Source organism: Petaurus breviceps, unplaced genomic scaffold (assembly GCF_028583685.1).
Source record: "Petaurus breviceps papuanus isolate PSGF00001 unplaced genomic scaffold, PetGlider_PUasm1.0 174, whole genome shotgun sequence".
Lineage (NCBI taxonomy): Eukaryota > Metazoa > Chordata > Mammalia > Diprotodontia > Petauridae > Petaurus > Petaurus breviceps.
Window position 1 is genome coordinate 11,753,690 of NW_027185761.1, and position 13,317 is coordinate 11,767,006.

The window sequence follows — 13,317 nt, forward strand, 5'->3', positions numbered from 1 at the left end:
ATACTCTAAATTCTATGATTTCTTTCTTATAAATGGAGTATATATCTCATACATGATTTATGTTGTTTTTAGAACATGGCCTTACCCAACGTATAAGACCTGTAGTACTTGGGAAAGGAAACCTTTTCACTTTTGTTCTGTTTGACCAGATACCAAATAGCTCAACTTTGTTAACTCCTACGTTTCAAACATTCTTGTCAGTCTTGGCAGGGGACTTTAAGACCAATTCCAACACTTCTCATCTGTTTCAAACCCTGGGACCCCTCTTTAGCAGTTCAGATCTTTATCCCCCTACAAATCAAGAGCTGAGAAAAGAAAAGATTTAGAGAAGCAGAGAGAGAGAGAGAGAGAGAGAGAGTATATACACTTGTGCGTTGGGGGGCACCTTCTTGGAAGTGAATGTCATTTGGATTTAAATTTTTTTTCATTTGTCTAAAATACTATTTTTTGATGTGCTACAGATTGGGTAATTTTTTTCTTCTTTCAGTTGAGATATTGTTTTCTGGCAGTGTATATACCATCCTGAAATTCCAAAGCATGTATTTTAGGGATAGAGAATGAGGTGATGACTGAATTTAATAAACTCAGAAGTTGGCTGATTTGGGGAGTTAGCCTGCATGTGGCTAAAGTGATAACTTCATTCAGTTAAAGATCATGCAGAGAAGTGTAACTGATCACTCTCACAAATGATGGTCAGGAAGCTGGAGAAATTTGGTATAGTCAGTACTGTGAGCCATAGTTTTGTCTTAACATTCTCACTTCCTTGAAATCTGGTATCATTTGAATTTAACCTGTGAATCTGTAGAATTTTTCAAACTGAATGGTTGACATTTTGTATCAGTAGAATGTAAGCTCTTAGTTTTTTTCCTTTCTATCCCCAGCACCTTGCACATAGTAAAACTTAATACATGTTTGATGAATTAAAGGCCATGAACATTCTAATGTTCTGTGATTTTATATATTTGGGATTCACCATCATGTGTTAAAATATTCGTTTTGTAAGCATATCTTCAGATTTAAAAATTAATAATAAATTGTGCACATTATTTGAATAGCTTTGGATAGGAAATAACATTCATATATTTAGACTTAAGTTTAAATCCACATTAGACAGACTTGGTTTTAGACCAAAACAAAACTTCATAGTTAAGCCTAGAGTTCTGGGTTTAGGCAAAAGATTGAAGTAGAGTAAGAAAAACTTTAGTGCTTTGAGACTCCTTTCATTCATCATTCTAGAGTTATTACTAATTAATAGCTAATGTACTAAGGCCTTAACACATTGCCCTTCAAGTATTTTCACAAAGTATGTTGAGGTTCTAAAGTCTCTTGAAATGCTTATTTTTTTCTTTTAGTAGTGTAGTAGATTCTAATTTAATTCTAATTGCTAGAGAGAATGAAATATTTTTTAAAAATGGTAGAGAGGATTGAGGAATTTCAGGAAGAAATACCTTGGTTAAAGAAATAGGTAATACATAGTATTTAGTTCTTTCCCTCTTATTGCACAAGGATTTGAGTGGTTCATATGTAGCAAGTTACACTGTTTCAGTTATAGCTTAAAGTTTTAAGTCCTATCAATTAAAAAAAAGCTGTGAGTTATTTTATTTGTTCTTTCTAATCTGTAATCATTATTGTTCCCCTGATAAAAAGCAAAACTACTTGGATAATTCAGTTTGGAGAAGATGTGGGTGAGGGATGAGTTATTTTTGGTCTTAAAGATTATGAAGAAATGATTGACTGGATGATCACATTTTGCTGTCCATAGAAATGAAGTGAACTTAAATTAATTTAAATTAGAGAGTTTCATTTCTGTGAGGAAGAATTACTAGATGTTTGCTAAAAATCGGAAGTAAGGTACCAGAGCAGGTTATGTAGGGCTCTTAGACTTCAGAAGTTTTAATTCTTTTTTTTTTTTTTGCTTTTTGAAGGGGGGAGGGCAGGGCAATTGGGGTTAAGTGACTTGCCTAAGGTCACACAGCTAGTAAGTGTTAAGTATCGGAGGCGTATTTGAACTCAGTTCCTCCTACCTCCAGGGCCAGTGCTCTATTAACTGTGCCACCTAGCTGCCCCCCCCCCCCATTTTTATTCTTCTAAAAACTGATTTGGGATCTCCTGTAGATAAGGTAGTAGATGGAATGCAGAAATGAACAAGTTCTGCTTTATAACTTCTTACAAAATTGAGAATACTTGTTTGACAAATTGGCTATAATGTGCAAATTCTTAAGTATTTAAACAGGAGTGTCATGCCACTATATTCACTGTGCCACCTAGCCACCCCAAACATTTTTTATTTTTTGCTTTTTGGAGGGGGGAGGGCAGGGCAGTTGCAGTTAAGTGACTTGCCCAAGGTCACATGACTAGTAAGTGTTAAGTGTCTGAAGCCAGATTTTTGAACTCAGGTCCTTCTGACTCCAGGACCAGTGCTCTATTCACAGTGCCATCTAGCCAACCCCCAATTTTTATTCTTCTAAAAACTGATTTGGGATCTCCTGTAGATAAGGTAGTAGGTAGAATGCAGAAATGAACAGGTTCTGCCTTATAACTTCTTACAAAATTGAGAACGCTTGTTTGACAAATTGGCCATAATGTGCAAATTCTTAAGTATTTAGAAAGGACTGTCATGGTTAGGCATTGTAGGCAGTTTACAAATTTGTGGGATATAGCTGTGATTATAAGGCTATCTGTCCAATTTTATGCATTGAATTCAAACAATAGCTTTTTAGATGAGGGGAATAAAGTTCCCAGGGGGGAAAAAAAACTAATTCTTCTACTTTTCTATTTAAGGAAACTAATTTTATAGATCAAAAGACATAAAGAAGCAAAACAAATTTATGGTTTGACTTTGCTTGGTTTTAGTTTTCCTTTATTTTTAAAATTAATTTTAAAAAATTCTATGTTTATTGGCATCTTTATCTTTTGGGGACAGGGGGTCAAATAAATGCAGATATAATCCCAGCATAATAAATACCATTTGTAATCACCATTATGGACAAAAAAGTTGTTTTTGTGGCTTTCTGTCATCCCACGGGGTGATAGAATTTGTTTTGAAAGAGAATCTTAGACCATATATGGTGATTGTGCTACACACATACATACATACATGCATACATACACACACATACATACATACATACATACTATTCCTGAATGCTTCTAATCATGACTAGACATACAGAACATTATCTCTGAAAGAAGTCTCTTTTTATAGCTGAAGAAACTAAGCCTAGATAGATTAATTGATGTGTCCAGGTCCTATAACTAATTAGTTTCAGATTTAGGACTAGAAACTACACCTGACTGACTACCTATTCTCCTTTACTGGGATGCCCTCATGGACCTGTGATATTAGTACTTTTTGATCTAGTTATACATAACAGGAAGAAAGTTATGCACAAGAATATAAAGGTGTTTTCACAATTCCTTCTACTTTTATTTGTACTGATTCTAAGGCACTTTCAGGCTCAACTACAGAGAAGCAAGGCACTCTCTTGTTTTGTTTTAAATCTCAGTACCAGTAGACTAGAAATAGAATTTCTAAAAATGTCGAGCAGCATTTGGATGTGAAATTCATGATATTGGGATTTTACCAAAATAGAATGGCCTCTTAAGTTTAGTGATCAATTTATATACTGTCATCACAGTGTGGGATATATGCCTGAGAAAAGATGAACCTTTAAGCATTAATTAGCAGAAATGTAGGGGTTTTGTTTTAATTAATAGTTCCATATGTTTTCTTTTTCCTAAAGTAGAAAAATCTAAAGGAAAAATGTTTATATTTCTGCTACAGGGAATAAGAAATTAGAAATAATCTCAATGCTGAGTGTTTAGATAGAATCACAACTGGGGGTGGTGGTCTTAAACTCCTTAAAATGTAACTCAATATTATAAGTCTTCAGAACCTTAGTTATGAATTTAGATCACCATTAAGAACTCTTTCACCCATTTGTTTACATGTTTGTTTATTTTCCTAGGTACGGGCTCACCAGCTAGTTTTACCACCTTGTGATGTAGTGATCAAAGCTGTTGCTGACTATGTTCGTAATATTCAGGATACCACTGATTTGGATGCCATAGCTAAAGATGTTTTTCAGCATTCACAGGTAAAACAGATCTTGAATATGATTTGCCCTGGGCATCTGCTAGGTTTTGACTATTTAACTGGAATAAGCTATTTGATTATTTGTTTTTTGGTTCAGTTCTTGAGTAGTCTTGCTGTGTGTGTGTGTGAGAGAGAGAGAAATTTATGAATGGCAAGGTCATCTGGTCCCACTTGCTCATTTTATAGCTGATAAACTCAGGTATATATTGGTAAAGACAAATAAGTAATAAAAGGCAGAATTATGATTTTAACCCAGGTCCTCATGCATTGTAAATCCACTCTCCTTTCCATCATGCTCTAAGCATATAAGAAAATCATTTTCTAGACCCTTAAGCATGTAATCTGCAAAGGCAGGATCTGGAGGCACTTGAAGGTGCTTACTCTTATGTTTTTGTCTAGTTAGTTCGCATTTCTATTTTTTCCTTCCAAAGTAAGAATAAATTGGTACCAGAATGATGAATTTTGGTAACATAACAGCTTCTGCCACATCCTCACCCTCCTCTCCAAACATTTGGCAAATATTCCATTGATATAACTTGTATTGAACCCCATGTGTCAGATGGGGAATGAAATACCTCAAGGATTAAAGTGGTTGTTTAAATTAATAATAGAACTGCAAATATAACACCTCTTCTCTCAGTCTTATTTCAGTTCAATCATGTTACTTAAAAATAATTAGTGCTAGATAGTCTTATACCTTGACACCTTTTGCTTTTTCTTAAATAATTTAAAATATTTTTAACCTTCTAAGCCAATATAAAAAAATAACTTTAGAGGTACCCATGGGTTTTTATTTTTTAAAAATATACCTGACTAGAGGCATAATGGTTTTACATAGATTTTTTTATTTCTATTTCAGTCTAGAACAGATGACAAAGTTACTCGATTTAAGAGAGCAGTCGGATATTATTCAGCGACTAGTAAGCCTATGCCATTTCATCCACAACATTACTTAGGTGAGTAAAGTCCTGAATGAAAGCTATTGACAGCATATGTCAATCCTTTAGAAATATTTTCTTATATGCTCTGCTCCCTTCATTTAACATCCATGATTCTATGAATTTAAATTGCTGAAATTCCTTCCAAAACCTAGCATAATTCCTAATACAGAGTGAGGGTGAGGTACATGCAATGTTCCTTAAATAGGAAGGAAGACAAGGAGTGTGAAGAACATGTATGTAGGTGAATTCCTGATAACTTATAGATATTGGTGTTGGTGAACCATAGGATTTGTAAATACTGATTTGCCCTCTCTTTTCTGGTAAGACCATTTTTAGTGGGCTAAAAGTGCTATGGGAACAAAAGGATTTCCTCACATAAGTAGTACCTAGGTTCCTAGCACTGTGCCTGTTACCAGGTGAGTGCCTTGACATTGTGAGGCTGGAGGTCTCTTGGCTGCAAGGTGCTGTAGTGCCAAACCACACGTGCTCCTTTCTTGCACTTCCAGATTCTGTTCTTGTAGGCCAGAAGGAAGGAAGGTGTTGGTAACAAAAACTTTGGAACAAATATATGTGTTTAGTGAGCCTTGATGTTTGAAATAGATGCATGATGTTATGAATGATGTTCTTCCCAGAAAACTACAATGAAAAAGTGCCTTTGTGTTATTCCTGTGAGAATTGTGCTTCTTTGAAGTTGCAGAATGATTGAACAATCATAGGACGTCAGAGCTGGAAAGGTCATCATGTCCTGTCTCCTCCTTTCCTAGAAGAGGAAACTGAGGCCTTATGGAGAAGGCAACTTGTCCAAGGTCACTCAGCTCATTAGTGGCAGGACTAGGCTTCAGGCCCGTTTATGCTAGCTAACTCGAAGGCCATTCTAGACCATTGTTCTTTCCCAAAGGTAGTTCCTCACTGAAAGAGAAATGGTATTCCTGCTTTTGTAGGTAGTTAGATCCAGTTGTTTAGCACCTAAATACTTGAAGCAATGCAAAATTGAGAATACTTCTGAAGAAAGAAAAGCTTAAAAGGAGGGGGGTGGGAGTTACTTGGTTATGGTCTATCTTCAGGGTTGGCAGATTCTAGTATGATTATGGTTTTTAAGCAAAAGGGATATTTACGTAGATTTTTAATGTCTTGTAGAGTTTCAATTCAATAGCTGTTCTTTTGAGCTTGGTGCTCTGTGGAATACAATGTATTAGGCACTATCTTTTTGTTTAAAATCTTTTGTGGGGCAAAAAGTTTCTACCATTAGGTAGTTGACAGTAGTAGGCAATAAGTGATAAGATGTCAAAAGTAAATAATGCCAGATATCAGACTAAAGTATTTAAGGGAAAGAGAAATCTGTATCCTTCCTTGATTAGACTGCCTTATGTTATTTTATATTCTTCTATCTTGGCTATTATTCTTATGTTATTCTAGAATTCAAGCATAACTTGAGTTACCATGGGTTTGGAGGATAGAAGAGTAGGGGTGGGGAACCTGTAGCTCAAGACCACACGTGGCCCTCTAGATCCTCAGTTGTGACCCTTTGACTGAATCCAGTCTTCACAGAACAAATCCCCTCAATAAAAGGATTTATTCTATAAAACTTGGACTCAGTCAGAAGGCTGCACCCAAGGACCTAGAGGGCCATATGTGGCCTCCAGGCTGCAGGTTTCCTACCCTTGGAGTAGAGGATTGATTTACAGTTAGGAGTCAAAGGATAGGGAGAAAAATCTGCTCTAAGCAGAACGATTTTCAAGTGGTGTTTGTTCCTCAGTGATATGTGCTTGGCCTGGGTCACATACTAACATTTTTATAAGTAATAAAAAGGAAGGAAGAGTGCAACCAAATAACTGTATGTTTGAAAATGACAGCATGCCAAAGGAATTGCTAAACTTATAGAGCTCAAAAACATGAGTGACTCAGAAGATTTTGAGTTAACAATAGATGGAACTGATGCTCTTCACCTTAAGCCAAGGATACAGTGATAATATTTCTAGGGAAAAAGTAACCCAGATTATAGAAAATCTTGAAAGTTCCTTAGGGTTATTGTTAATTTAAAGGAAATAAGCCCTTTCTACCACTGTGTTCAAAAAGGTCTGATGGGAAGCATGCTTTTGTTATATAAAACAGAACATTATGTGTAGTTCTGGGCTTAATACAAGAAAGACATGAGGAGAACTCAAATGACTAAGGGAATAGACACTTCCATATATGAATGGAGTAGAAAGATGAAGTTTCTTGACTATCAACCAAGAAGAATTATAGCTAAGAAGGAATGTTGTAAAAGTCTATGCCCTTTATGACTTTTTATAATTAGGGATAGGGACTTACATAGCGTAACCTAGATTATTAGAAGTATGTAAAGTGAAAAAACAGCCAACATCAGACAATTGAAACAATGTTTCCAAATTACAGAGCCTAAACATGGCTCCAAAGAAGTACTATTAAAACATAACTTTTGATGTATTGGTTGGTTTCACTGATTTTTTTCCTTTAAAAAAATTGTTATATGGGAGGACAAAAAGAAAGTCTAGCTAATGTAAATAAAAATATTAAAATTTTATTTTTATTTAATTGGGGCACCCATAGAAACTTGAAAAGGAATTATAGAAGAGAGCTCTAACTTCTGCAAGAAGTTTTTCTCAGTCCTCCTTAATTTTAATTTTAGTACCTTCCCTTTGAAATCACCCCCACTTTATCCTGCCTGTATCTTATTTGTACATAGTTGTTTTCATGTTTGTTGTCTCTCACATTGGACTGTGACATCCTTCACTTGAAGGACTGTTTTTTGTCTTTGTCTTCACAGCCTTAATACAGTAGGGCACAGAGTAGAGGCTTGGATACTTGTTGATTGACTTATTACAGGACTTTATAAACTGTAGATAGGATTAGTATAAACATATGAAACTGATTAAGAGGTACGGAATATAACTAGATTTAAGAAGCATGTCAGTAGATTTATGGATGGATAATTGTTTTGGAAATTAAGCATGATTTAGATTAATCTTTTCAACATGACATAAAATTAACTACCATACTCTTTGTAAAACATTTCCTATTAACTCCTGTCAATGAAACCTCAGTCTGGAAGCACCATTGGTCTGATCTAGTATATAGTTTGTACATTCTCATGTGATTTAAACTAGAGCTCATATTCAGCTTTTGTTGTAATTATTTTACAACCACTTAATGCAGTAATCTATAGTAATATATAAGAACTGTAGTATAGAAAATCAAGTTCATATAATTTTACAGATTCACTTAAAAACGTAAGTTTTTTCCCTGGCTAGGTATTTTTTAAAGCAAGATTCAGGTGTTACATAAATGTGTATTGTCATTATCATCATAATTACACGTACTTCTATTTAGTGTAATGATAGCACTATACTGCTTAAAAATGATGAGGTTAGGAAAAGAAAGGCAAAGAATAAGGAAATTTTAAAATTCATCTATTTCCTTTCTTAGTGCATTTTTCATACTAACTATAGCAAGTATCATCTCCTCTACAGCACCCAAATTATCCCCTCCTTCCCTCCCATCCACCTGTTAGCTCTCAGCAGTGAGTTTCCCTTTTAAGTCATTGAGAAGATCAAAGCTATCAGGTGCAAATTCCTAAATAGACCCCATAGAAAAGGACTTTAGAGGTTATCTCATCTACCTTCTTGTTATATTCAATTATCCTCTCTTCAGTATCCCCCTTTATATCTGATGAAGAGCTTATTACCTTATAAGGCCACACATTTCAATTAGGAAGACTTGGTTATAATGAACTGAAATTTATCTCTTTGTGGCATCATCTGCTCATTGGTCCTAGTTATATTCTTTGGACAGAGAAAAAATGACTGCTGTAGATAGAATTGATTGATAAGGTAGTGAGCATGGAAACCTTGGAAGAAGTGACTGTTCCATCCTAAATTATATGATAGAGAAAAGCTAAAAACAATCTGATAGACACACTATATTTAGGGAGAACAGATTACAAAACATTTAGAAAAAGGATAGATACTGGTTTCCATGGACTAGAATGTCAGCCCTGGTCATGGTAAGAAGGTCCCAAGAATGAATTTCTGAATTGAAACAGTTCCAATAAGGAGGAAAAGAGACAGTTATTTTCATTGATTTAGTTTTTTTTTACATTTATTTATTTTTAGTTTTCACTTCCATAAGCTTTTGAGTTTTAAATCCCTCCCTCCCCTCCCTACACGCACACACACAAACACACACACATACGTTTAGGTTTTTATTTTTTATTTTTTTGCTTTTTGGAGGGGGGAAGGCAGGACCATTGGTGTTAAGTGGCTCACCCAAGGTCACACAGCTAGTAAGTGTTAAGTGTCTGAGGCTGGATTTGAACTCAGGTCCTCCTGACTCCAGGACTGGTGCTCTATTCACTGCACCACCTAGCCACCCCTCAAATTTAGGTTTTTAAAAGATGTGTAGAGGATAGATGCAGGGACAAGTAATGAAAAGTGAATGTAAGAAAGTAGCGTGGTCTGGTAAAACAGAATCAAGAATGTTTGAACACAGCGAGCCTAGGCTGTTATGGAAAGCTAAGGACCACCAGACATGAGTTGTTAATAGCTTTATTGTTTTGTCAAGAGGGAGGGTTTCTGTTTGCCAGGAGGTAACTGGGAAGTCACTGTGATGTAGGTACAAAAGGCATTAATGGAGTATGTATATTTTTTAAAAGGAAATAATTATCACAAAGGCAGGGTAACTTCTTTAAGAAATGTACACACTAGCCCAGATGTGGTTTGAACAGGGCAGAATACAATGAATTCTTTTACTTGCTTATTCTTTACTCTCTTAATGTAGGCTGTAATCATAGTAGCTTTTTTTGCTGCCATAATCACACTGCTGACCTGTATTAAACTTGCATTCTATAAAAGTTCTGACATTTTCAGATGAATTACTGTCTAATATGTCCCATTTTGTTCTTTGTGAAATTTAACCACACATAGAGGTATAGCAGCAAGCACCCCAGCATACCCAGGGTGGCTGCCAGCACAAGTTCTTAGATCTGCTTTTTTAAAGGAAAGCAACTCAAAATGGGTTAACAATCTTATTTTAATCAATTAAACATATATCATTTACCTAGTTCAGGGGAAAAAGGTCAGCACCCTGAACTTCAGAGAATACAAACAAGTTACAGGCAGATAGCAAATACAGAAACATCAGCAGACAGACTTCCAACTGTCTGACCATTACAGCCATACCTAGTCATTTACCAGAGCAGGTAAAAAACCCAACATCTGGGTTTTCAAAGCCAGGGGGCTCAGTGACTGCCCAGAGTCTCGTCTGGTCAAATCACATAACTCTTCTCAAAGTGAGCCCCAAAACGAAATCTCACATCAGGGTATATATAGCCTTCTCCTGGCTCAGAGAATGTCACAACCCTCTTGACCCACTGCCCAGTCACAGAGTATCCGAGGTGAAAAACCAGCCTCCCACCACAGGCTCTAGGTGACCACATTCAGCCTATTAGGGGGCAAAGTATATTTTCCAGTCAAGGAAGGTTCTCAGAGTCACTTAAGCCTGTCAGAGGGCCTAGGGGCAGGGAAAATCTTAAATTACCATTCCCATTACTGGAGGCAACTTTTTCTTTGTCCTTTGTTCTTCAATGACATCTGGAGGGTGATGTCTTGACTTGCAAGTGAATTGGATTTGAGTAAGGCCAAGCAATGCAAAATCATCAGCCTCATTCTTTTCTCCAGTGTCATTGAGTCCAGTAGTAAAACAAGGTAATGGCCCTGCTGGAGGCAGGGTGCCTATAATAGAGCATTGATCTTAGAGTCAGGAAGACCTGAGTTCAAATCCAGCCCAATACTTCCTGGCTGTTACTTAAGCAAATCACTTAAGCTTTGATTGCCTGACAAAATGGATCCACTGGTGTAGGAAATAGACAGCCACTGCAGTTTCTTTGCCAAGAAAATCCCAAATAGGTTCACAGAGGGTCGAATGTGACTGAATAACAACAACAAAGAACTTAACATTTACTTCTACTAAATTTCATCTTATTAGATCCAGCTTAATATGATAGACAAAACCTTAGGAAAAGCCCCAGTTTAAAGGGTTTGTGATAATTAGCCTTTAGAAAAGGAAGAAAAGAGGCCAGAGAAATAGGAGTTAGACCCATAAGAAGACAGTATTATGAAGCTTCGGGCATTGATGACATCAAGAAAAACAGGATAGTCCTTAATGTCAAATGTTTGAGTGACATCGTGGAAAATGAGGCCAGGGTAGAAAGGAGAGAAAGGTTATGAGAACAATGGCTGTTGGCTTTGGTGATAGGGGTTTATTTGATATGACTTTGGACTTTAGTTGAATGGTAAGAGACAGAAGCCAGGGGTTAAGAAGTGAGTGGGTGGTAAGAAAAGTTACCCCACTATTGCTAATGCCTGGATACAGTTTCAATGTGAAGAAGAGCAGAACAAGTTTACAGATACTGATTTTTTTATTCGAAAATTTTCAGTCAGGAAAAAATATTGCCACTTTAAAGGATTAAATTTGTGTGTCACAGATATAGTGATATGCTATATAGATAAGCATTGCATAATCATCTATTTCAAAATCTTAGTTATGGGTTTTACATATCCACAGATGGTAGAATCCCAGATTTGAGTAGGTATCACCATATCACCAATCCATTGACTTTCAAAACACTCTTTGGCTACCTCTCCCCTCTGTATGTTGTTTTTCCATATTAGAATTCAAACTCCTTGAAGATGGGAACTGTCTTGTTTGTCTCCCTGCTTAGTACCTGGAACAGAGTAAGCATGTAGTAAATACTCATCTGACCTCCAGCTTTGCCTCTCCAAGTACATATTTGAACATCTTGAAACTGAGGTCCTGTTGACATCTTAAACTCAAAATTTTCAAACTGAGCTCATTATCTTTCCCCAGTAGTTCACTCTGTATCATTATGTGGAAGTCTCTCCCTGTTTCTTTGTATTCATCATATGTGTTGTTTCTCACAGCACAGTAATTAATATTCTTTTGGGCTTGTTTAAAAGTTTGTTTAGCCATTCTCCAGTCAGTGAGCATCTACTTTGTTGTTTCCAACTCTTTGCTAGCCCAGAAAATGTTGGTATAAATATTTTGGTGTATATGGGCTCTTTCTTTTTTGTCAGTGATCTCCTTGCATTATGTATCTCAAAATGGGATCTCTGAGTCAAAGGGTATGGACATTTTAGCCACTTTATTTACATAATATCAAACTGGAAAACAATCTTCATGTAACTACAAATTCAAAAAGGTTCCTTCCTCATTGCTTCTAGCATCAGATACAAATTCCTCTCTTTGGCATTTACTCCTTCATGGTCTGTCTCCAAATTATATTTCCAATCTGATTTTATTTTATTCATCCCAGAGTACTCATAATCTCAGCCAAACTAGGTACTTATTGTTTCCTATTTGTAACATTCCATCTCCTGCTTCTGTGCTTGAAATAGACTTCCTCTTTTCCCTCTATCACTTGAAATCTCTCATTCCATTAAGGGTTTAGTTCAAATGTCTTGAAGGTCTTTCCCTGATTCCCCCTTAGCTGCTAGTCCCTTCTATCCACCTTATCTGACTAAATATTGATTATTCTCAGAAGAATGTAAGTTTCTTGGTGCCACTTTTATGCCTTTGGTGGTTCCTTTGATTTTATCTTTGTTTTGCCAACACCTGGCACTGAATGAATAATTTTTTAATTGAACTGGATTTTTAAAAGTTACATTCTTAGAGAATTTGGAAGCAGTGTTTCAGGGAAAAAAGAATATACACCCATTACTTTGCTCTGTGATTTTAAGGAATGCCAATCTTTTATTTGATTTTAAAAAGAATAAATTAGTATTTTTCTAACTACATTGATGTTTTTTTAGAGGTCTAGATACTGAAACAGTTCGTGTGACTTTTTGTTTTAAATACCATGAGTAATGAAATCAATAATAATTTTTCAGTTAGGCTATGCTTCTCTAAAATATTTTGGTAAATAGAAACTGAAATATGTCATTTTTTAATACAGACCTATAAAAGTGTACTTTTCTCAACTTGGAAAATTTATTCAAAATACAGTTTATGTAATGTTTTCTTTTTGCCTTTACCTCATTGCCAAGATTTTTCAAAATAAACATTTGAGGTTGTTTTCACTTCATGCTACATCTGAATGACTTTTTAAAATTCACTTTCAGACTATTTTCTTTCTATAAAATTTTCAAGAAAAGGTTTTGATTCCAGTTACTTTATATTTAAGATACAGTAATAAAATATATTTCTTGAGACAAAGCCTAGAACATTAGTTTTCTTTGTGATTTT

The 13,317-nt window shown here is 35.6% G+C and overlaps 1 protein-coding gene across 4 annotated transcripts in view; it reads left to right on the forward strand.

The window, feature by feature from the left end:
- FAM120A (family with sequence similarity 120 member A) overlaps nt 1-13,317 on the forward strand; it is a 154,052-nt gene that overhangs the window by 55,748 nt on the left and 84,987 nt on the right. For all 4 annotated transcript variants that reach the window (XM_069083753.1, XM_069083749.1, XM_069083752.1 and 1 more), the window contains 2 exons: nt 3,969-4,097; nt 4,956-5,052. In XM_069083753.1, the coding sequence (XP_068939854.1) occupies nt 3,969-4,097; nt 4,956-5,052 (226 nt within the window). The remainder of the gene's footprint in view (nt 1-3,968; nt 4,098-4,955; nt 5,053-13,317) is intronic.